Genomic DNA, 25,286 nt, shown 5'->3' with positions numbered 1-25,286 from the left:
AACACTGCCTGCTATTGGCTATTGTAGATCGCATTCTCAGGCACCTCTGTCTCCCCATGTGTTGTATAGGGAACCTGTGCACGCATTTGAGTTTGTGAATACAAATTAGGTGTTGCAACACTTTGCTCTTTAGGAATACGGGTATGCAAGGGCAAGGTGTGATTGCAGCTTGAACTTACATTGCTGAGCTAGCTTGGGTCCCAGCAGTGAAGTTGCTTTAGTGCAGGCTTGCCCTTTCATCCCTTACACAGGGTTCCAGGTTGGCTTGTTCAGCTCACACAGTCACAGCTTCACTGAACTGGGATCCAAGATAGCTAGACGAAAAGCTTGCCCTCAGCTATGTCAACTCAACCTGTATGGACATTTTAAATATAGGCTAGAGCTCTCCCCCACCTACTGTGAGTAGGATGAGGCAGGCTGCAACTGGTTAGCAGCATAAGACTAACCACTTACAGCATCAGCAAGGGTACTAAGTATGAGAGAGGAATGAAGAGTGCCGCTGGAGTTGAATTTTGGGTAGGTGTGGGTATTAGCAACCCACAAACTGGGCTATATATTAAACTATATATTAGATTATAAAGCTGCTTGGCTTCTCAAGCAGACAATTTTTCTCTCTCTCAAGTACACAAGTAGCACATCTCAGAAGGAGCAATAGCCTACTTTCATAGTGGCTATTAACTGCTCTCAAATCTTCTCCATCTGGCTGGTGAAATATTTCAGACTGGTCAGGCTTCATAAAAATGCTAACAGCAAAGCTACTGCTTTGATTTTGCTGAAAGCCTAGGATAAACTGTTGAATTTACTCTGCTCTAAAAGGGTAAATATTTCAAAATGTAATCCAGTTAAGTAACCAGAGACCTTTATCAATACACTACCAAAAAATCCCCTTGCTGAACATCTTATTCATGTTTATAGTTATCTTGATATTACATTAAGAAGGTTTAAAGGTGGTCTTGCCTATAGAGAATCCATATTCTCTGGTAGTTTTAGATACTCAGGGATTAGCTAATGCACCACTGTACTTCTAGGGCTCATTTTGCATGCAAGCCATTTGGTATTACAGCTCTTTCTCCCTTCAATCACAAAATACCGCAGTGACAAACAATTCATAAGTTCCTAATGTTGGTGCTCAGATTTTGCAGTTGTTCCTTTCTAACAGGTGAAGGCCTCTGAACTACATGTGACAGTCACATTAGTATTCAAACCCTAGAAAACAATATTGCCTTGGCGTTTGTTCTGACATATTTTCTCCCACCTCTTTCCTACCTGCCACTAGATTACTTCTGAATATGAAAACCCCAGCACCATGCCATCTTAATTGTGTGCACACATCAGTTTAATTTATTTCAGCTCTGGGAAAAGCCTTTACTAGTAACTTGTTTATTGCAGTAGCAACAGAATGAGCAAAACAAAACACTAACTGTTTACCTAAATTTTACATATTAGATCCCTTCTTCTGAGAAATGTAAAGAGCAGAGACTGTGCCTTTTTAATATTGGTAAGCACAGTATTATTTGTGCTCCCAGCACTAGTTCCTCTCAAGATACAGAATTGTACTACGACCAAGTCTCTTCAATTCATATTCTATTTAAAACACTAGTATTGAGACAGTTAATGAGGTATTACAGGTTTATTTAGTTTCTTTGAAGCCATATACCTTTATTAAGCATTGAAAAATATTTCACACATACAAAACCAACTCCATACACTAAAATCAAAATATGGAATTTCAAAAAAAAAAAGAGGTGCTGTGCTTAAGTTTATTCTACCAGAAGATACAATCCATGCCTGATGAAATCACCTTCTTGAATTATAAAGTTGCTAAAAAGAGATGCACCATCACAATTTATTTAATGGGAAATAAATTTGTCTTTAGAAAACTTTTTTTTAAAACATCTGAATCATGAAATATAACCATACACAAGGCATAAATGTTACACAGAATCATTCAAACATTTTATAAAGAGATTTGAAAAAGTACCTAAAATAGTAACTTTTGTTCAGTATAAAATTTCAATAATAAAATATTGCTCATAATAAATAAGGAATTTCATGAATACTGCTCTCCTTGTAAAGCTCTCTTGGTTGGATGCTGTTTGATCAGGCATCAGGTCGTTCGTTGTTGTTGAACAAATATTTCTGTATCACTAAGACATGACACCTGCTTCAGGGGACACTGCCAATTGTGCATGGAAAAAACTACTTCCAGAGTGAACGAAAACAACCCCCCAGTAGATTTTAACATCTAAACACTTGCATTTGTTAGAATCCAAAAGCTGTTGCATACAACTTGTTTTATTTAAGTTTGAAGAAATTTTTCCCCCCCATCATTTCCCCAAAAGCTCCTAGAAGTCGGTGCAGCTTTATTTAATGGAACTGTTATGGAAAGTTAATACTAGTAAGGACCTCATGCCATTTATATGGGGACATTTGATTTCATTCCTGCTCTTCCCACCTGTAGACATGGCAATTTGGAACAGTTCTTAAGCAGTTGCTCAATAGCAATGTGGCGGACATTGAGTTCTGAGGCCAAAGAATCCTTTTCTTGCACTTGCCGAGTCAGCTCCTCAAAAACATCTGTAAGAAGGTGGACAGTCAGGTTTAAAAGCCATTGCCTGAAGATGTGTTAAAATTGGTTTTGGAATATGCAGTGTGATATATACAGGTGCACAATAGAGAGCATGAGTACTGGGAGAACATTCAAACATTTTTAGTTGCAATACTCCTTGGTATACAACGCCCCAGTATGTTTTAACATCTAAACACTTGCATTTGTTAAATAATCCCATTTAATTTATTTGTAATTTTATTTAAAGTTAAACTCAATGAGCTTACTTTAAAATACAGTTTAAACTCTTGCACAAATACCTTACCAGCAAATGAAGAAGCACATCTTTGAGGAGTTGTAACTGTTTATCAAGAGGTAAGTGCATTAGAAAATGTAGAAGTGTTTTTCCTGTCTCTGCTCTGGAATTCAAGTTTGTGTAGATTTCAAAATGATCATTTAAGCAAACCTAGAGTTTCATTTCAAATGACATTTTCTGCATTATAAAAAAAAATCAATAAGTATTTAAAAATGATTTCTCACCCTGGATTTGCTTGAGGAGTTTTTCATTCAGTTGCTCTACCTCTTCAGGAGTCATCATATTCACTGCAACATGAACAAAACCCATCACCACCCCCACCAAAACAGGGGATAACAAAAAAGCACCTAAGATTTTTTATTTCTACCCTTGAATGTTAATAGCTGTATTAATGTGGATTTGTCAGTGTTTGAGATTTTTCTAGTATGATAATTGTGCTCTAAGACAAATGTGTATTTCATACAAAAACACTTAGTTCAATGTTAAAAGTCAAACATTCAATGTTATGAAGTGCCAGAATTAAAGCTGTAAGAATAGATATGCAGTCTTTAACTACATGATCATATTATGTTTTTCTAAGTGTGGGGAGGGTTAATTTTCATACTTTTAGGCACCTCCACAATTAGATGGTGAGCACGAATAGGAAGTGCTATGAAGTTTGTGATCCTGCAAAAACTGCCTCTGGCCATGACTCCTTCAAGGTAGAAAGCATCTGTCAAGAGCCATGCTGGACTATGATGTACACAAATAGCCCGATGGCAACATTTTTCAAACCTTCGGGAACTCAGAACAAAGTCAAGTATTTCTTTCTCTTGCCCAAATCCCACAAGCACCAAAGACAAACCCTGTACCACCTTAGAGCCCTTTGAAGTGCCAGAAAACTGTCAGTTTCCTATTTTCTACTCAGCTTGCTTTTCAACTGTCCATTCCATGATCGTTTTTTCCATGTCTTTCTTCCCTATGCAGCTTGACTGCCCTCAGAAGGGTTTTGAAAAGTTCTCAGGGGTGCCAAACTCTGCTTCAACTGAAGTCAATGGAAGGAGAGTGAGGCCAAAGCCTAGTATGTGTCTGGAAAAAAAAAAATCTCATGAGAAAGCCTCTTATGCTGTCACAAGTGCAGGGCAGGCTGGGTATGGTCTGCTGCTGCTCAGATTTCCCAGGCAGCAGAGTGAAAGTGACGAACCTTGTCATTAGCACAGATGCCCACAGGATGCTGCATAGAGGCAGCAGAAACTTGAAGATCTTAGTAAGTTTTTACTGTGCTGCAGCTTAGCAGAGCCATGAGCAGGTGCACCAGAGGCGCTTACTGCAGACTTACCACCACACTGCACCCATTTACACCTAAGTTCTTGTTCAGAAGATTAAAAACATTTCTAGCACTTGTTTGAAGTAAAGTCAAAGTTAAAATCAACCTGGGATTTTTTCTTGCCCCATTTTAGTTGCTATCTTCTGCACAGCGCCCTGCCCACGGGGCCAAGTGAGGAGGCATCAATATAGAGGGGACAAAGAGCAGGGCACATGGGGTTGCTGGGGCGTGTGTGGGGCACTCAGACTGGAATTTAGAAGGGCTAGTGGGGGAAGGGGGGGCACAGAGGTAGTGGGGTGACATTGAGCCAGAAGCTGAATGGGGGTGGGCAGGAACAAATGGGGCCAGGGTCAGAGGTGCCTGACTGAATGGAAGAGGCTAGGGGGTCAAATAGGTCTGCATGGCATGGCGGAGGCTCCCTAAATCCCTGCTTCCCCAGCCCCACCCCACCAAAAAACGAACCTGTTCCATACTTCTTCCATCCATACCCAACCCCCCCACTCCCCTTCTTCAGGTTCACACTCTGGCTCCTTCATAGCAATTACTTCCCTCTCTTTCAGCTCCTCTGTTATCCCTGACTCCCCTAAGTCTTTGCACTGCAAGAAATATGTTTTTGTATTGTAGTTTAAATGAATTAACAACTTTGAGTAATATGCTGGGAGTTAACTTCACTGTCCTAGTCAATATGCCTTTCAATAAGACAGGTTCCAAAGTCCAAGGGTGTTTGAAAGCTTTAGTGCATAAGGGCTACTGTATATACCTATAATCGTTACCAGTATATAATTAAGTACTTTAGGATACTTTGAGAGTGTGACTAATCTCAACTATTTTACTTTGCACATTATTTTGGTTCTATGCAAAGTTTTCTCTAGTTTCCTCGAATTCATTCTACTATTCAGGGCAATTTGGTCTCTGAATTACATATCTCAGGAACAATAATGAGAAAAAGTCAGTCAGTAAACTGCTAATAACCTCCACTGACACGACTGTGCGTCATTGCCATGTCTGAATTATGAAGGATAAGCAAAGAACTCTCCTCACAAGAGCTTAGGAGACACATGCTATGTGATGGTTGGGTTAAGACTAGCAGGGATATAAAGTGAACACCTCACACTGATTCGCTTGGTTGTGTAGACGCCTGAAAGCTAGTTTTTATAGATGTAAAATAAACTGTTTCAGCACGTTAGACACTTATAGCTAGTATGTGGGTGAACTTAACTGTTAAAGAGACTACAGATCGTTTTACAGAATATAGACCATAGTGAGAAGTAGAAGTGTACCCACCTAATTCCCCCTCTACTTACATTCGTCCCTGCTGTAACAGGGATGTTGTCTTTGGGCATTGGCATCTGAATCACTTTTAGCTTTTTCTGTCTTCGGTGCTTGACTGCAACTAGGCCACAAAACACTCTTGCAACAGAATGTAGCTCCTGTTTCTTGCAACATATCAAGTCTGAAATCAGTAGATTCTTTTTGTTCCAAAATACTTTGAGAACAGTTTGAGATACCCCCAGAACTTCCATCTATCCATTTTGCAGAGTACCTGGGTACTTGGGAGTCAAATTGTGGAATAAGTTTTCTGTCTGTCTGATGTCTGAAGTTAAAAAGCTGGTGTTGAGAAGTTTTTGTGCTCTCAGAATCAGAATCCAAATCTTTGTTTTGTGCATACTGTATAATCCTGTTAATTTTTTTGCTCAAGATACTTTTTACTTCTGCATAGGTACTTTTGGAGAGTTTTGATCGTGGGCAGTCCTGATTTGCTATTAAATGGAATTTTTCAAAGCAGTCTCTGTGCCCCCTTAATGATCTTGTGTGTAGAAGATTGGATTTTGGTACCCCTGTAAAGATAGAAATGACATTGATTATGTAAAATGTGTGTTATTCCGTAATACCTTTAATACTTAGAAAGCAAATGCTTATGTTTTCAAGTTGAATTTGTGGTTCTATATATTGTTTCCGGGACTCTCATACAAAATGTGTTGGCAGTTTTCCATTTAAGTGGATCTGAAGACAACTAAGGCTTCAATGAGCACAAAAAGGCCACAAGCATATGCTGCATCAACACTTAAGTATCAGAGTATTAGACTTACTGTTTTTGTTTTGGAAAGATAAGGTGGGTGACGTAATATCTGTTATTGGATGAACTTCTGTTGGTGAAAGAGACAAGCTTTTGAGCTACACAAAACTCTTCTTTAAATAGTTTTTACCCTAAGGCTTGAGAAATCTTATTACCTGTTCATCTCTAATGAGTGGAAAGGCAGAGTGCTGTACATCAACTTCTGCAGAATCCAAGTTTTTACTCAAAACTAAGTTTCTAGCCCTTACAGTTGCAAAGATAACCTTCCAAAGATGAAGCTTGTGCACAACAATGTATTGGCTTCACCCTGAGTCCCTCTATTGCCAGTTAGACATTCCCAAGCTGCAGCAGAATTAAATTAACAAGACTCAGGTTAGTTTTATTTCTAATTTTGAATTCTGTGCACAGCAGTGAAACTTAAGAGTGTTAGTTTCATACTGTTGCTTAGGAAAGCATGTAGTGCTGAAACAGTTTATGGGGAGAGAGGAACCAAAAAAAACCAGAAAGCGAGGGAGAAAGAAGAACAATGGAGATCCTTCTCCTCCTTTTCTCTTTTCAGCAGCCAGAAGGGTCTGGTGGAGGAGAAACAAAATTTCTCACCTTCTGGGAGCTACATAGGTAAGGAGACCCTACTAGCCAGATACAGGAAAGACTGACCTTCCAAATAAGGTCCAAGGACATATTCCTACCCAGCAGCTACAGGTTGGACTTCTCACCAACATACTGCCTCAACTCTTCACTGACATCTTTCCACCCTCCATGTTTCATATCTACCATTGGCTAGTATGTGGGAGACAGGTTTTTTTTCCTCAAGCTCTGGTTATCAACTCTATAGTTTTCAAAGATAACCTGCAAAAGACTTTCAAAGCAAACTCCAGTGATAAATACATACACATTTCTAGTGTAAACCAGGGAAAGGCAAATCAATTTTCTTTTCATAGCTTCCTAATATAACTTAAATATAGCAAATCTGCTTAACTCAAGAGGCAACAAGCCTTTGTTGCAAGCCATCAGATCTTTAAGCCATCAGAGAATAGAAACGTCTGTAAGTCAAAGTTACAGTGAATACATTGCTTAAAAGCCTTCAGACTTTTGAGATTGATTTTTTCAATACCATTCCCCTCCCTCGCCTTTCTTTTCAGCATGAAATGCTGCTGATGTTATTTTATGCTTATGAAAACTTCAAGTCTCTCATATCTTTAAGTGAAATATTATACAAGTTACTGTATTTTAAGTCTCTCTCTTTGTCCAACAGTGCTACACAGAAAAGAAGCTACTAATGATTTGGATAGGGAGCAGAATGCACAATGAAGTCTGTTCCTTTTGTTGGCTTGAAAAAAAAAAAACAGTCCATGCAGCAGTAACTAAGGATCCCCTGAAGGTCTTGTGCAAGAAAATGGGGAGGGAAGACAGAGAAAATATTTTATCATTAAGTTCAGAATGTAAGTTTCAGTACACAATGTCTCTACGTTTTTGCCTAGTACCCATACACTGTAACGGTTATATGGAATGTTCAGTTTAAAGAGTTACGCCAATACTTACAATATACTTCTTTGTTTCCTCCCATGAAAAACAAGGAAGTCATTAGTCGATAGAGGATGAATTTCTCGCCCCCATCCCCACAAAGTTAGTTTCTTAACTATGGTTGTTCGGGGAGTGCGGAGGATGGATGAAAGGAATTTTAAACCCACACCTCCAAACTGTTGTCCCAATTCTATTTAGATAATACTTTAAAAACAAAATAACGTCATGTGGTCTACACAAGGCTTGAAAAGTCTACCAGACACGAACCAGAAGATTTTTGACCAAGGACATCAATCCTGCAAAGTAGTTAGTGTGACTCCATCTCACACAAGAGATTCCATATTAGGCAGCAGACTCCATCAATTTGCTCACAGATGGCCACAGACTAGGTTGCATAAATGAATTTGGACACTGTCCAGAAAAAGCTATTCCTTAAAACTGCTCAAATATCTAAGTGACAGACTTATGTCCATGACATCCAGAAATCCTCACAAGAGGGCTACCATGAGAACAGTCAAACATCTACTGCAAATAGGGACAGAGTCCTTCACTCAGAAAAAGCCAGGGAATATGCTATTTTCTCTCCCAAAAGACATGGAGAGTGGGGGTGGGGTGGGGAGGGAGGATGGGGGTGGAGAAAAGACCATGCTGTACCTGATCAAATTAATACAGAATACAAAATTCAAGACAGAGGCCTTAAAAATCTAGGTTGGCAGCTGCCATCTCCAAGGGCTCTGGAAGCCATCTCCACCATACATTAAAAAAGGAAATATTTTCATATTCCAATCTGATCTGTGCACTGCAGTTTCCTTTCTTTCTGGTACACCTCCAAAGATTTCCCTACCTTTCAGGTTATTCTCTGCTCTAATGTTTGTTTGTTTTTTAAACCAAAGTAAATAAATAAAATAGATTAATTTTTTAAAATTATTGGTCCAGATTGCTACACTGAAGCTGAAGCAACAAGTCTGCAATCCAGAAGCACATGCTAAATGTGAGGTCCCCAGCTCTTCAGGGGCAACCCTTAAGCTACTGGAAAGTGGAAGGTTACTTGGAATACACCGGGATGTTGCCCAAAAATCCTTCGCAGGGGCCACATCTTTCATATCAGTTTCTCACTAGGAGGCTCCTAATGAGATTGAGATCCTCAATCTCCTCTGGCTACCGAAAGAAGGTGCAATAGGGAGGATGTCCTCTACTACAGTGTTTTCCTCAGCCTTCTGTCTTGATTTCACGTTGCTGCACTTTGGGAAAAGTGTGACCAGCAGAAGAGACTTAAGAGTTGTCTGAAGACTTAGGAAGGCAGTTGCATTGATTTATGATGGGTTTACATTCAGACAGTTATAAGGGCTAGAAGTGTTGGGTTTTTTTAATCAACTTTTCAATTGTGCAGAATGTCCTGGTCCTTAGTCAGAAGTTATGATACATGGTTTCCTCCATTCACAAGGGAAAGAACTATACCCACCAATGACTGGGTTTTTCAAACCCAGAAAGCAGGCAACTGCTGGTCATGTTTCTGCATAATGTAACTATTAAACAGCTAAGTTTCAAAAAATGAATGAGTGCGACTTCATGAAGAAATGCTGATGCCTCAACTAAAGGAGACACGACATGTTGCAATTAGAAGCAGCACTCAGAGTTTATAAAGGAAGTATATTAAAATGTTGACAGATCCACTAAGAACTCTAGAGTGTTAAATAAAGCCACATTCTGCCCTTGAATATATGGCCATTATCCCCACCAACTTCAGTGGGAGTTCCATGCATGTAATTACTGGCAGAATGTGTCAGAGGGTCAAAAGGTGCATAACTTTCTACTTGTAAAACTGAGGTTGAGAATTATGGATCTGACTCAGTGAATGCCTGGAACACTGTAAAAACACAAAACAGAGAGACAAGGGGATGCTCAGTTTATTTTTGATTCAACTGATACAAGGAAGGATTTTTAAAATACGTCTGTCAATATTTTAACTGGCATTTTCTCTTTTTTGTAAGGAATGGAACGTCTGCAAAACAGTGACAGACAATACGCACTGAGCAAAGTTTGAATTTTACTAAGATGCTATAACATTTTTTCAATGTTGGAGAGTTAATTACAACTTGCAACAAGCACTTCGAAGATGTGATTTAGTACAATGGATATTCACTGCCCCACTTCTTATCTTAAGTTTCCAACCAAAAATGTGTATTAAAAAAATGTAATAATACAAGAGCTGCATCTTACTTAAACACAACCCTGGGCAAAGTATTTATTTTTATACATGTTCTGAGGTGATGTTTTAAAATCCTAATCAGTAACTCATCTATAGACTTGAGAGCCCAATAGTGTCAAATTCAGTTGTGAAAAAGGTCATGAAGTTTCTGAGGGTATGTCTACACTACAAGCACTACAGCAATGGAAGGGTTCTTTTCCATCACTGTAGTAAATCCACCCCCTTGCTTGGAAGAATTCTTCCCTTGACCTAGCTGTGTCTATTGTGGGAGTTGGGATCAGCCTAACTACTAAATCATATATGGGGATACATTCATAAATAGGACCCTACCAAATTCAAGGCCATGAAATCTGTTCTTTTGTGGGCTTTTCCCATATACCACCGATTGGCTACCTTTGGCATCCGGCCCGTAAGGGAAATCCGATGGAGGGCCGGGATGGTTTGTTTACCTGCAGCGTCCGCAGGCTCGGCCAATCTCAGCTCCTAATAGCTGCGGTTTGCCTTGCCAGGCCAACGGGGACTGCGGGAAGTGGCGCGGGCTGTGCTGGTCACCACTTCCCACAGCCCCCATTGGCCTGGCACGGCAAACTGTGGCCAGTGGGAGCTGCGATTAGCTGAACCTGCGGACACTGCAGGTAAACAAACTGTCTTGGCCCGCCAGTGGATTTCCCTGATGGGCCGTGTGACAAAAGGTTGCCGATCCCTGCCACATACTATACAGATTTCATGGGGGAGGCCACCATTTCTCAAACTGAGTGTCCTGACCCAAACAGAGGTTGCTGGCAGACTGCAAGGTTATTTTAGGAGGGTTGCAGTATTGCCTCCCTTACTTCTGTGCTGCCTTCAGAGCTGGGCGGCTGAAAAGCGGCAGCTGTTGGCTGGGCACCCAGCTCTGAAGGAAGCACCTTGCTAACAGCAGTGCAGAAGTAACGGTGGCAATACCATACCATGCCATACTTACTTCTGCGCTGCTGCTGGCAGCGGCTCTGCCTTCATAGTTGGGCTCCCGGCCAGCAGCCGCAGCCCTGTGGCCACCCGGCTCTGAAGGCAGCACCACCTCTGAAGGCAGCAGCAGTGCAGAAGGGTAGCAGTACCGCAACCCCGCTACAATAATCTTGCAACCCTCCAACAACTCCTTTTTCTGTCAGGACGACCCCCATAATTACAACACCATGAAATTTCAGATTTAAGTAGCTGAAATAATGAAATTTACAATTTTTAAAATCCTATGACCGTGAAATTGACCAAAATGGACTGTGAATTTGGTAGGGCCCTATTCATAAAGTAGTTTAGGCATAGTCACTATACCTAATTTTCAGGGGTCTGGGATTCACAAAGCCTGATTTTGGCAACTATGCTACATATACAATGAAGGGGGATAGACAGGTGTCTTAGAATGGGATTAATAAAAGTCAGCACACTAGGTGGTTCCCCACTTAAATTACCCAATGGGAAATCCCAAGCTAAGTGTGTGCACTACGTCCTTGGCCTGTCTCAGAGATCAGTGCCTATGTCCAAGCTGCAGGGAGGTGTCTCTATCTGCTTCAAACTCTCAGCTGCAAACACTGCTTTAGCATTAAGTTGTTTTTGTAAGAAGCTGGGAAAAAGGAGGATGACTTCCCTCATACCCTAACCTAACCACTGTGGTAAGACTTATTTGCCTGGAACGTGAGAGACCCCTTGTTCAAAACCCTCCTCTGCCTGAGGGAGAGAAGGGATTTGAACAGGGCTCTGCCACCTCTCAGGTCAGTGCCCTTGTTACTGGTCTACGGAATAGTCTGAAGTGGGGCTCCTTCAATCTCCCCTGCTGAAGCTGTTCCACTGTAGATATACAATTAAAAAAAAAAAATCACTGGAGCAGGGGAACTGGTTCCTGGGTCTCGCTCTTTCCAAGTGAGTGCTCAAGCCACTAGGGTACAGAGTCTCCCATGCTTGCTCCCCCACCGTGATCCCCCTCCCCCCCAGCCAAAAGTATTTACCCTCTGGAATAGCTCAATATTGGGCCAGAGAGTGCACATAAGCATGAGAACGACCCTAGTCCCATCATTTTATGCAGTCAATTGAGTCAGGCTACTGCAACAACCTTCCAGGCCAATAACTTTACTATTCCAACAAATACAATTTTATGCATTATTTATTTTCTTGCTCTGGACTTCAAATAACTATCACACTGACCAAATGTATCTATTCTGTGTCAGAGTATGATATTAGAAGTTGTGAGCTTCAGACATAATTGTTATATAAGCAGAATTAAACAGAAGAGAAGAACTCAAGGCCATGTTCTGTACTATGTCAGTTGTGCAGCCACATAATTTTAAACCATATGATCATTTCTGTACTAAATTACAGAACTGTTTGTTTTTTGCAAGCACAATGTTGTCTATGAAAAAGCCAAAGAGGGCCAAAATTTAAATTTCTTATGTCAGTTATTTTTTTTTTTTAAATTTGGAATTTGAAGTAGTCTTTATACAACAAAACAGCAAAAAAAGGGTGCACAAATCATTTGTAGGTCACCTTTAAGCTATCATGAAAGCTTTGCATTCCAAGATTTCACACATCCACACTACCAATCTTACTACATGATTTTGATGCAATAGTTTCTAACTACCTTTTTAATGAGTTAAGTGATAAGTAGTGCTTTCCTCCACAGCAGCTCTGTCTAAGGTCTAGAACTGATGTTCTTTAACATTTTGGACTGAAAACTCAGAACTTACAATTGCCAGCCCACCACAGGCTAACAGACACTCATCCAGAATCAGACCTACAGAAAAAAGTACTCTCCATGCAATAGATATTGTAGTCCAAAACATTGCCCATCTGCTTTATATGGTAACTGGAATGCCACTCTTGGAAACACACACACCACACAGAGTCTTAAGATTTATTTTTTCCTTTTATTGGTATTTCATCAAAAACTTTTTGCAAACTGAAGAATGCCATGGACCAAGCAGCTTAGTCAGTTTTATCAAGAAAACAGGTATTCAGTCCTGGTAGCAATTAAATTAGTTCTTCCTCCACCCTATGGAAAGGGGCAAATAAGCAAGCAAAGCAAAGCTCATCAAGGTTATGGTAAATTACAGCATAAGTTTATCTTACAATGATACAATATTCACTAGCCAACTTTGAACCAGAGCTTCCCTGGCTAACCTTGTCCCAGGGTTTCTTTATTACACTGTTTAAAATATTGATCCTTGTGCCTCAAAATTCCCACATGGTAGCCTGCTGCACCTGTGCTCCCAGCATGACTTGACTAATTTGGATAGTCTAGTCTTTAGTAGCCAGGTATGCATCAATAGTTGCTTTTACGGGTATATGTATACACTTGCCCATTCGCCCTTTCCCCAGTTTTCTGGGAAGGAAGCAATGCTGCAGCAATTAACACAAAGAATACTAGTAGCCAAACACCATGCTATTACACAAGTATAATTCATTACATTGTACATTTAAAAACAGCCAAAAATGGATGAGAACTTAAAACCAAGGCAATAACAGATCACAAGCCCCTGTGATGATTACATTTGGTGATATTCTAAATAAAAAAGAGCTCTCAGCCATGTTTGCAGGTATTTTGATCACTTCACCTGGGGGGTGGGGAATAGTCATCCAAAATTCAAAGTACATAAGATTAAATCCACTCAACAGGTGCAAATGCTGAACACACCACAGGATGCTCTTGAACACCAAGACTATTTCACATGCCTACATGACCAACTTGCAGTGATCAGCAGCCTGTTTTGCTTAACTTCTGTTGCATTTTACTTTGTTAGGTAGCTGTTAAGACACTTTGGTCTTTCCACCCTATCAATTTAAATTAAATGTAACAGAATAAGCTACTGCCATTACCTTCAGATCCCAGCAAGCGTCTAATGGGACTTCTCAGTTCTAATTGCTTTTACAACTGTGAACATCAATTAATTTTATCAGTAGCTGGAAAGGAAGGAACTTTTTAGTCATAAAATGCACTTTTCAGATACATGAATGCTATAAAGCTTACTAAACCGGTTAATGAAGGTTTGTATTGCAATATTACTTAATTAAAATGTTCACTATAAGGCTACTAAGTTTGGCACTCTCCTCTACTGAAAAATTAAATGTACAGGTGTAAATTAAAAATGATAATCCAGTTAAAGTGCATTACTTTAATGGAGTCTGTATGAAAGCACCTTGTTAGTTAAAATTTAATACTCCTGGGGGAATTCTGCACCACTGTGTGTTTGCAGAATTAGTGTTCCCTGCAGATTTGATTCCCTGCAGAAAAATGACTTTCTGACAGGGAAGCTGCAAGAGCAGTCACGCACCACTCCCTAGAAGTGCAGGTACATTGTTTCGGGTTCCTCCCCTGCTTCCTGCCCCCATCACTCTTCAGCTGGGTGGGGGGAAAAGAGGGGGATCACTATTGGGGGAGCTGCTCCCTCATCTGCCCAACTCCCATGCATCTGGGCTTCTCATACCCAGACACCCGCACCAAGCCTTACCCCGTATACCCAGAACCCACCCTAGCCCTCCATACCTGAACCCCACTCCACTGAACTCAATCCCTGCATCTGGAGCCCCCCTGCATCTAGACCCCCTGCCTCCGGACCCCACACCCCTGCACCCAGACCACCCCCCACTGAGCTCCCTGCACTCAACCCCCCTCCACACTGATAATCCCCACTGCACATGCACCAGCCTCAGCCCCCACATCCAGACCCCCAACTAGTTGCACCCAGACCTCCACCCCAACACACACCATTCCCCCAGCACCCAGACTCTCCCACTGAGCCCCCTACACCCAGACCCCTCTGCTGAGCCCTAAACACCTTCACCTGGAACCCCCTGCAGAGTCCCACTGCCCCTGCACCTGGAACCCCCCCCAACAAGCCTCGGTGCATCCAGATTCCCTGCTACTCAGACCCCCCGCTGAGCTGCCTGCACCCAGACTGTCCCACATAGAACCTTCTCACCCCACACTGAGTCCCTTCATACTTGGATCCTGCCTGCCCCACACATGGTGCGCCTTGCACACAGGGGAAGGCCCCCAGGGTGTTTTTGGGGCAGGTCCAGGCCTTGTGCTATGTCGGGGTTGGATGCAGCCTCACCGCTGAGTCTGTGTCCCAGGGATGGGTGGTGGGGAGGCTGCAGGGTGATCTCACATGATCGTGCAGCCAGTGGCCTATGCTCCACACTGCCATGCTGGAGCCTCTGCATTTATTTATTGACAAATAAAACTTGCAGAATTTTAAAATATTGTGCCACAGATATTTTTATTTTTTGGTGCAGAATGCCCTCAGGAATATTAAACTGATGCAGTTTAGTGTGTAGACCAGGCCTAAGATCTAAAGAGCAGCGGAAGGGAGTATAAGACTCTGCTATCTGGGTATAGTGCTGGTGCCTGTCCTATCCCCAACTTCTATTAATTCAGGATTTTGGGGTGGGGTTACTCATCCACAAAAGTGTAGGAAGGAGGGAAACTGCGTTCCATGGTCTTCTGGATCCGCTGGGCCAGTGATGGGAAACCTGTGTTACCATCCTATTAATCCAGTACTTTGGAGCACCAAATCCTTCCTACCTGGCCTATTAGGTGGCTTTAGGCACTCTTGGTGCTTTTCCTTTCTGTCCATAGCTGTTGAGATGCTTCAGTCACTTAACAGTTGGTCTGATTCTGCCTTCCCTGGGAGATCCAGCCCTAGTTATGACATCTATGGAATACCAACTTATACTGAACTTAAATCAATGTAGCATTGCGCGGTGTGAACATAACACTTGAAATGTTATGTCATGTTAAACTGGTTTAACTACATTAATGTAACTATCCCCATGTAGCTTAAACAACAACTAATGTGTTGAGGCCAAAAGCTAGCCATTACTCAATCTCTAGTTTTCCTGGGCTGGTGGTGAAGTTGTAAGTAAAGTGCATAAAATTCTTTTAAACATAAAAGAAAGACAATGACTACAGCTTCCTAAAAATGTGAGAGACTGCATAGCCTTGGATAGCGGTTCAGGTCAATAGTGACCGAAAGCAGTTGTTATCCAACAGTGGCCTGTAGTGATCTGGTCTGTCTTGAGTTTGAGACCCCCTGAACTAATGACCACGAGGGCCACATGAGGACTAGTATATTGGCCCAAGGGCCACACCACTCACCACCCCCGCCCTGCTGCCTCTGCCGCGCCCCCAGTCCACCTTTCCATGAGGCCCTGCCTCTTCCCACCCCTTCCCTGCCCCCATTCCAACCCCTTCCCTGAAATCCCTACCCCAACTCCACCCCCTCCTGCTCCCAGGGGGTGCACGGTGCATCGGGGGCTCAGGGCAGGGGGTCGGGGTGCAGGGTGAGGCAGGTGGCTCAGGGCAGGGTGTCGGGGTGCAGGGGGTCAGGGTGCGGCAGGGGGCTCAGGCCAGGGGGTCGGGGTGCAGGAGGGGTGCGGCAGGGGGCTCAGGGCAGGTGGTCGGAGTGCAGGAAGGGTGCGGCAGGGGGCTTAGGGCAGATGGTCGGGGTGCAGGAAGGGTGCGGGATGCAGCAGGGAGCACAGGGCAGGGGGGTTCGGCTGAAGGAGGAGTTCAGGGGGTGGCTCCGGCCCGGCACTAACCAGGGGCAGGGCAGGCTCTCTCCCTGCCTGCCTGCCCCCCACGCCGTTCCGGGAAGCGGCCAGGACCTGGGGCGGGGCCCCAGGGGTCTGTGTGTTGCCCTGGCCGCTCCTGCAGGTACCTCCCCGCAGCCAATGGGAGCTTTGGCGGAGGTACCTGGAGGAGCAGCCAGGGCAACACACATACCCCCGGGCCTCCAACCCTGGTCCCGGCTGCTTCCCGGAGTGGTGCATGCCGGGCCGGAGCTGCTTTAGGTAAATGCTGGGGGGGCTGCGGGGCCGCAGAAAATAACCCTGCGGGCTGTGTGTTTGAGACCTCTGGTTTAGTTCCAGTGGAATAGAGTCCACATTGAAGACTACCATCATAATTAGTCTTTGCAGACAGGACACACACAAAAAAAAAAGAATAGCAACTGAACTACTTTAACCCCTACTTGGAGTCTTCCGTAGGAGGAGAAAAAACTGGCGAGAGTGGATGACGGAAACTTTCACTGCACATGTTCTGCCGTTAAGTAACAAATTTCAGTCTGACACATCAGATTTTAGATTTTATCATGTAATATAGTATAGCTTTTATTTAAGACATTTTAGATGTTTAATAATAGACTTGTCAAATGTTTTCAATAATTCTGCATTAACAAGGTTTTAAGTTAGTATGTCTTGGAACAGTTATTTTCCCTTCTGCCAAAACACATTAAGTGATAGGAGCATGCAAGCAAGGTAGTCCAGTGTAAGAAGTAAAAGTTTTTTTGAATTACACCAGAACCAACGCACCTTGATCTATTTTTGTATTGCATATCTTAAAAAAAGAGAGACATCCAACTTTTGGAGGAAAAATGCTGGAAGAGACCTTTACTGCCAAGTCTGAGCTCTTAATAAGCGCATGCAGATGTCTTAAGCTTCCGATATTAGAGCATCCGTCAGAGAAGCAAAGCAGAGCTCAGTAGTAAAGCAGAGTCTCCAAACTAGTTTACAGAGGATGTGTCCGTCTGGATGAGAAGCAACTCAGATCATGCAAGGTTTCTGCTAAAATTAAAGATCCAGGCTAGCTAATGGGTAATACTGAAAACGGTTCAGTTAGTCTCCCTTCCTACGCCACAACCAACACGAAATTACAAGGGGGGAGGGGAGGGAAGAAAGAGTCTGTAGAACCGAGATACATCATGAGATTTCCTGGCTTACTTAAGCAATCTAAGCCTTATAAATTAGAAACAGGAAATGCATTTTAAGCAACAAATCTTTTCATGTTTCCTGTAGTTGTGAAAAAGCAACTAAATTATGTGTGTGTGGTTGAGCTGTTGGTTTTTTCTTCTTTTTAAAGCCGTAGAAGAGTTGACATGCAAGGATATACACGAACAAAACTGACCTTTTAAGTTTTTGTAGACTTTGTTCAGCATAACTAACATGTTACATGGTTTAAAGAGTTATCAGATGTCTATTCTGAACTAAGTGTTAAGGGACACAATCAGTTACTTTAGGCACAATTCAGAATTGGCAAAAAAACATTTTTTAAATTAAAAATGATTTATATTTAGGTAAATACACCTTCTTTCCCCCAAAGAAGAGATTTAGATACAAAGATTCCCTTACAGTGCAGATTAACACATAATAACTAAAATGTGAATCTGACTACACAAACTGAGCAAAGTGTAAGGCAGGTGAACAAATGATGTAAGATTATATTAAAATGGAAATAATGTTTGAAGTTTACTAATACTTTAGCACAAGTATAGAAAAATTTTAAGATGTGATTTAATCCAAGTTTTTCTTTAAATAATGATAGTTTATAACCCTCCTTCCTCCAAAGAAATTATATAGGTAGGTATCAGGAAACAGGGAGAATCAAAGCTGCAACTGTAATATTTTGCATATGTTATGTGTCTATTCCTGTGTCTTCTGTCTTTTGGCTCAACCCTGCCAAGAGCTCAGATCAGGTGGACTTCAGAACTTAGGTGGATCCCTACTGATTTAGACTGCAAGCTTTTCAGGAGAGTGACCATGGATGAAATCCTGGTTCCACTGAAGTCAATGGCAAAACTCCCCTTGCCTTCATATGCATTTATACAGCACCTAGTCAATGATATGAGCCTGATTTGGTCCTTATGGTATTAACTCAATACAAATATTGACCAACAGTATAGACACAGCATGCATTTATATTTCACTCAAAGGCTAAAATCCCTACTGGTTCAAAGGAATTCTTTTAAATGAGCAAAAATGCTATTTAATATGATTGGGGAGGGGTGTAGAGGGTAACCTGTCTGCTCACTCACAAAAGGCTCTGAACGAGACATTTGAATTTTGAGTATAGATATCCTTGTGATTACGTACTGCCATCTGAGCTAATGTCCAAACATGCTAATAAACATTTAACTCCTAAAAACAGCCTCAGAAAAGCAGAAGCTGAAACATACTGAAACCCTAACACCAATCCAGGAAACAACCTAATGACAGACTGGAACATTCCCAACCTAAGAGCTAGATGAAAAACTACATTTTTAATTCTACTTAAGTAAGGCCCAAAGGATGTAGTCATTATCCATACAAATGAACTTCTACAGTTGTTTGGAATCTCACTGAAGTTAGAGTCCATACTAACCAACTGAAAGATCATGGTTTATGGTTAATTAAGAAGTCAGCCTAACTATCTGTACTTTCTACAATATTTAATCTACATACATTTGAAGTTCTACAATCTTTCTGGTTTTCTTATTGTTTTAAATCTCAGGCCAAATAAGTTTAGTTTTGCTTAAGATGTGTGAAATTGGTACAGGCAGTTTTAGGAAAAAATGCTGACAAATACTCCCCAGGGAAGAAAACAGAACTCTGACCTTAAAGGAGACCAAGTCAAGAGAGAAAGCTTCGGTCCTTTGTGAAATATGAGGGAAATGAAAACTCATTTCCAGAAAATGTTGAAGGGAAGCTGACACAGGCTACTGGGGGCACTGGAAATGCTTATTACCTTGGAAAGATACTAAGCACAGTTACATGTATTGAAAGTTTGTTTTAAAATACAAATGGCTTCTTTATTTTACTGAGAGGGAACAGTTTGTTTATAGGCAAACCTCTTATCTAAATATAAATTCAGATATTAAGTTAAACCAAACATCATATACAATAGTTAGAACGAATATCTCTTTCCTAGCTACCAGTTTCATTTCTGAAGAACTGCAAAAGTGCTTGCGTACTTCCCATCGGAACAGCTAGCACTCACCAATAGAAAAGACACCCAATAAACTAAGTGTTTGCAAGTTTAACAGTCTGAGTGCCTGACGCCATACAGTTCAAATAAAAAGCAGCAACTATAAATTTTAAATAGCCATGACATTTCTGACATACTGCATCTCATAATTTATAACTATTCAGTGCAAGAAAATTAGCAATTACAAATGATTGCTGATTTCTTGTGCAAGAAGTGACTGATGACAGAATGATAGAAATGTAAAGCTAGTAAGAAAATCCCTGATGCATTTTCCTTTATAAAAGTGTGTGGATTACCCAATGTGGTACCCTCCCAAGTCTTGAATAACTGAAGACCATTACTACTTGTCTACATGCCAAATAGTAAACTGTTCTGGCAAGTCAAAGTGAAGTGTTAGTGAAAGTAACTTAATATCACTTCAAGGTAGAAAAGATCTAGTCATCAGGGCTCTGCGCCGGGACTCAGGATACCAGGATTCATTTTCTGGCTCAGCCACAGACTTTCAGTGAGACTTCAGAAAAATCACTTATTTTACTTTGTGCCTTGGTTCAGTTTCCCCTCTGTAAACATGTACAGTACTTCCCAAATTCATTGGGGCATACTGAGGGCAAAAGGCAGTATTTATGAAGTCCTCAGATTCTATGGCGATAAGGGCATCAATGCTTAAATGTTTCTAGATTGATAAGTATATGAACCTAAACACATCACATTTACCTTAAACAAAAAATAGTTTTAAGTAACTATTTCTTTATGCTTTTTGTAAAACAAATCTTAAAAATAAAGCCTATATAACAAAGACTTTTGTGCAGTAATATTAGTACCTCTAATACTATTCAAAATAACCAGAAATAAATGCATTTATTTTGCAATCATATTAAATCTGAGATTTTTATAAAGCTATATTTATCCACTACTGTCTCAGATTCAAGCTCACCTGCTCAAAACAAAGCACAGAGAGACAAATACATACAGTAATCTCACAATAAAAGCAGAAATATTTTTATATCAAGGCTCCTATCAGCAAGAAGCAAGTGTCTGAATGTGAAAGTCATTTATGTTCACAAGTCATGCACAGCCGTTACACTGCAACAAGAGCATTTAACTGCAAATAAAAGTATAGTATTTGGTGGATTATGGCACCAGGTTTTCTTTAATCCTAAAGTGTAGGTGGTGGCATTAAAATATAACCAGAAAGAGAAATCTGTAAGTCTATCAGTTATTTTAAAAACTATGAAAAAAAAATCCAAGTTTTAAAGTACACTGACAATATCCCTTAATTCAAAGCAACTGTCCAGTTTCACTATCAAAAGATGAAGCTATAGTAGGAAGCCCTTTCTACATAAAAAGGGAAGGCAGATGGTGCAGTACTACTGAAGTATTAAACACAAGTGCTTGCTAGATTAAGATGTGTACTACCTTTTTAATTGAATGAGTGACAAAGTTTAAGGCTGTTTTATTTTAATTTTTACCAAAATGAGTTGAGAGCACATGAAAGTGACACAGACTGACCAATATATTTTCTGGCTTCTGTGAGACACGAGTACAACTACCATTCTTTAGTATTATGTATGCAGTAAGTGAGCTGTAGCTCACGAAAGCTTATGCTCAAATAAATTTGTTAGTCTAAGATGCCACAAGTCCTCCTTTTCTTTTTGCGGATACAGACCAACACAGCTGCTATTCTGAAACCTGTCATTAAAACTTCAGTTAGAACTGAAACAGAGCATATTTTTATAATTATAGACAGCAAGCATTCACATCAGTTTCACTCTTCAGGCATTTAATAAAGCTTGAGGAACAGCAAAGGCATTGGAGACCTTGACCTCAACTTCAACAGTGCTCCCTGACCCTCCCAAAAAACCCTCTAAGGCCTTTGCAAGCTTGGTCAAAAACTCAATGGCATTTCTTTGTAATGTGGTAACTTTTGAATGCAGCATCTGACCAATTCCAATATTTAAGGGAATGTTCTATGCAGACTGGAACGAGACTGATTTGGGATAAACTGCAAGACCAATGGGGAACACATGAAGCTGCTGCCAGCTCTTAAGCAAATCTCCAATCACCTCTGCAACTGTCTATAGATTTTAAAAAAACCTGGTTGATAGCATCCATCAATGTCTTCCAACATAACAATACCCTATCTCATCTCTGCTCAGCATCCCAATAGTTTAACACAGCGGTTCCCAAACTTGTTCCACCGCTTGGGCAGGGAAAGCTCCTGGGGGGCCGGGCTGGTTTGTTTACCTGCTGCGTCCGCAGGTTCGGCCGATCGCGGCTCCCAGTTGCCGTGGTTTGCTGCTCCAGACCAATGGGAGCTGCTGGAAGCGGCGCAGGCTGAGGGACTTATCACCCAGAAAGAAATAAGAAGGGTAGGAAGGAGGGGAATGGGTGCATATGGAGGCGTGTGCACACAGTCCTTCAGGAGTGGAGAACAGGGACCCAGGTATGGGGCAGCAGAAAGTGCCCCTCGCATGGGGAAAGTGGGAAAATGAGCATTTATTACATAAAGCTCTTGCTACCTAGGTAGGAGGAAATGGGAAGCAAGACACCTCCCATTGTGGGGAGAATGGGGAACACAAAGAATCTCTGGGGGGGGGGGGGGGAGGGAGAAGAGACTGGAGAGATGCAGGGAGTCCCTGAAAGAAAGACCAGGAGTATGGCACACTGGGATTTTTGGCCTACACAAGCTATGAAGTTTGTGACCCTCCACCCCTCCTTCATGTTAAATGCAATCAATTAGTTCTTTCCTATATCAGAAAGAAAGATATAGGACGAGATGCTACTACTTAGAACAGCACAAAGGACACACTAACTTCATACATTCCATACCAATTAACTTGTTCCCTTTCAGTCGCCCATAATCAATGCAGGCCAGATCTACACTAGGCTTCTGCTGGCATAGCTATATTGGTCAGCAGCGTGGACTGCTGTGATCCCTGACCAACATTGCTGTGCCAGCAAAACCCCACACTGTAGAAGCAGCTTTACTGGAAAATCTGCACTTTTAGAGGCATAGCGTGTTTCACTCTTTGGGGGTTGTTTTATTATACCGGTACTAAGCACACTTTTGCCAGTACAGCTGCATCCAGACGAGGAGCACTTCACCAGCATCGTATATTGGTATTCTTATACTAGTAAAGCACTCCTAATGTAGGCATGGCCTGGGATCACCCCTGCTAAAATACTTCTGGGATGGGTAGATCTATCCATTATATAATCAGACTGGATTACTTTTGTTTGCTGCCAGACTCAGACATGTGATACTACAAAGCATTTATGGTGTATCAAAATGGAAAAGTTCTAATTTGCAGCACTCTTTTGTGGTGCAATTTAATTCACACACAGATGAATACAATAAAGTAAAACTTGACACTTTAAAACAAGGCTGTTCAGGCCACAAAAACATCCACATATGTGGACCCTTGAAGCTGCAGGCACTGTCCCTGCCCTCAATATGGTTGTTTAGATTATTCCTATAAAAACTGATGTTTTAACCTATCAGGAAATGTGTTGTGCTTACACTTTACAATCTGATAATTATATAATTACATTAGTTTATTTGTAAACTCTTGGGGGCATAGAGTGCCTTCTGAAGTAAGTTTCTGTACAGTGCCAAACACATAAGATGGAAGAAATACTACTGCAATGGTTTGGACACCTGTCAGCAATGAATTTGGAAAGGATAGCATACATGGTGATACATACCAGAGGACCAGAACTAGAAATAGATGAAGACCAAAGGTGTGTTGGACAGACATAGTGAATGACATAGAACAAAGAGATTTAAAGATGAACAAAGCCACAACAAGACAGGTATTGGTGGAAAGACTTAATGCAGCCCAATCACTGCTGCTGAGCTGATGGACAGGAATCAAAGAAAATCAAAAGAACAAAAGACCGGGCTTAGCATAGGCAGCCACCTATCTCTGACTGGGAACTTCAGGCGCTACCACAGTACAAATATACTTTTCCAAAATAAATAGAAAAACATCCATTACACAATTTCTCTTGGTATTTTGAAAAGCATTTCCTGTAATTAGATACTATTTATCACTACAAGTATACAACATTATATGGAAAAGGTGATTGTCTACTTTTTTGTAAATTTTTGCTTATCCAAAAGCCCAGCCAAGCTGATTTTTATAGTACATAAAGAAATTAACTGAAACATGAAAGAAAAGGTAATAATGAAAGTCATCTACTCAGGAAGAAGTTATTTAGAATAGCAAAACTACGTTAAATATTCAGGATTTTGAAGACTTGAGGAAGAATATCCATAAAATTATCACACTGTTACTCAGAAATAGTGTTAAAATTACGCATTACTACAAATTTGTTTTTAACTATTTATACACCAACAGCTACAGACAAGAGTTTGTCTCTCATTGGCTTCAAGCCACCAAATCACTTCCCTTTTTTAAATTTTGTGTTAGAACCTTCTTTTTCTCTTTAACTCAATGCAAGGTATTCTGGGACATTTAGAATGAAGTACACTATTAAGCTAAGTTGTACTGATTTCTTACCTTCAATGTTTAGTTCAAAACAGACGTGGCAAAATGAGAGTGTTTCTTTTTCTGTTCCCAGTTTACACACGCTGCAAACATTATCATCATTCAAGTCAATGTTAACAAACTGCTCTTCATTCATAGTGCCCCTAGGAGAAAGGCAAAGGTGATAATGTTATTTTATAACATTATACTGTCCTTTGGTCAAAACGAGGAAGCAAGATATATATTCTGCATTTCTTGATAACAAAACCCAATATTCAGTCAATATGCATCCACATTTACTACAGAAACCGGTGGTTCCTGAAAGCGCTTTGAGTTCTGGACACAGATGCACAAAAGAAAATAAAGGCTACAAACTCATTTATGCAGTATTATTATTTTATTCATCAGCGCATAATTTCTGAAAGCAATACAAGCAATCAGATGCCTCTCCCTTTTCATATCTGACGTGATCACATCATCTTACGAACAAGAAAACACGGGGAAGGACTAAAGAGGCTTCTATATGCGCTCTGTTAACTCCACTGCATAAATATTTTAATGCAACGAGAGACGTTTGCCTAAACCACGTCCTCCTTGGTAATTCTCCAGTCAGACATTAGACAACAACAAAGCTTGTCCTACGACACGCTCGACGGTCTTTCCCCGGCCCCCGCCCGCGGACAATTAGCGGCGTCTGACGGCGCAGCGAGTTACGGCAGCGCTGCCGGGACGGAGACTATCCCGAGCCCCGTCGCGGACACGTGGGCCGGGGCGCTGGGGGCAGCACCGGCGGGCGAGGCGGGGATGACGCGACCCCGCACCGCCGCCAAGCGAGCGGCACGGGGCGCGGCCGGCTCCCAGAGCAGAGCCACTGGGGCCCGGGCTGGACTCGCGGGCGCGGCCGAGCAACGGGGCCGAACCCTCCGCCCGCCCAGCGCGGCCGGGACGGACACAGGCGGAGCCCGGCGGCAGCAGCGCCCCCCCCGCGCCGGCCCCTCACCACAGACCCCGACCCCCGCGGCAGGCAGAGCCCCTCACCGCTGCGTCGCT

General features: G+C 41.7%; 1 protein-coding gene and 1 long non-coding RNA gene across 2 annotated transcripts in view; one reads left to right on the top strand and one right to left on the bottom strand.

The window, feature by feature from the left end:
* LOC311514359 overlaps window positions 1-9,859 on the top strand; it is a 13,894-nt gene extending 4,035 nt beyond the window's left edge. The window contains exons 3-4 of the long non-coding RNA XR_014709873.1: window positions 7,503-7,689; window positions 9,763-9,859. This is a non-coding gene — a long non-coding RNA (uncharacterized lncRNA). The remainder of the gene's footprint in view (window positions 1-7,502; window positions 7,690-9,762) is intronic.
* Window positions 1,634-25,286, bottom strand: LOC311514349 (protein EURL). The gene is made up of 5 exons (XM_084616904.1): window positions 25,275-25,286; window positions 24,270-24,400; window positions 5,475-6,008; window positions 3,089-3,151; window positions 1,634-2,577 (listed from the first exon to the last, which is right to left on the bottom strand). Exons 2-5 carry the CDS (start codon window positions 24,391-24,393, stop codon window positions 2,417-2,419), a joined length of 882 nt encoding a protein of 293 aa, XP_084473030.1. The 5' UTR covers window positions 24,394-24,400; window positions 25,275-25,286; the 3' UTR covers window positions 1,634-2,416.

The sequence above is a fragment of the Lepidochelys olivacea genome (genome assembly GCF_965140295.1).
Source record: "Lepidochelys olivacea isolate rLepOli2 genome assembly, chromosome: 1".
NCBI lineage: Eukaryota > Metazoa > Chordata > Testudines > Cheloniidae > Lepidochelys > Lepidochelys olivacea.
The sequence above is the reverse complement of the archived record's forward strand: the minus strand, read 5'-3'. Positions and strand labels throughout refer to the sequence as shown.

What these genes read in the sequence shown, in the direction of transcription:
- LOC311514349 (XM_084616904.1), bottom strand. Translation starts at nt 24,393, where the DNA reads ATGAATGAAGAGCAGTTTGTTAACATTGACTTGAATGATGATAATGTT. An exon ending in TTTTGAACTAAACATTGAAG is followed by an intron (nt 6,009 to 24,269) that starts GTAAGAAATCAG and finishes CTATCTTTACAG; the next exon opens with GGGTACCAAAATCCAATCTT. An exon ending in CTGTTACAGCAGGGACGAAT is followed by an intron (nt 3,152 to 5,474) that starts GTAAGTAGAGGG and finishes TTCATGTTGCAG; the next exon opens with TGAATATGATGACTCCTGAA.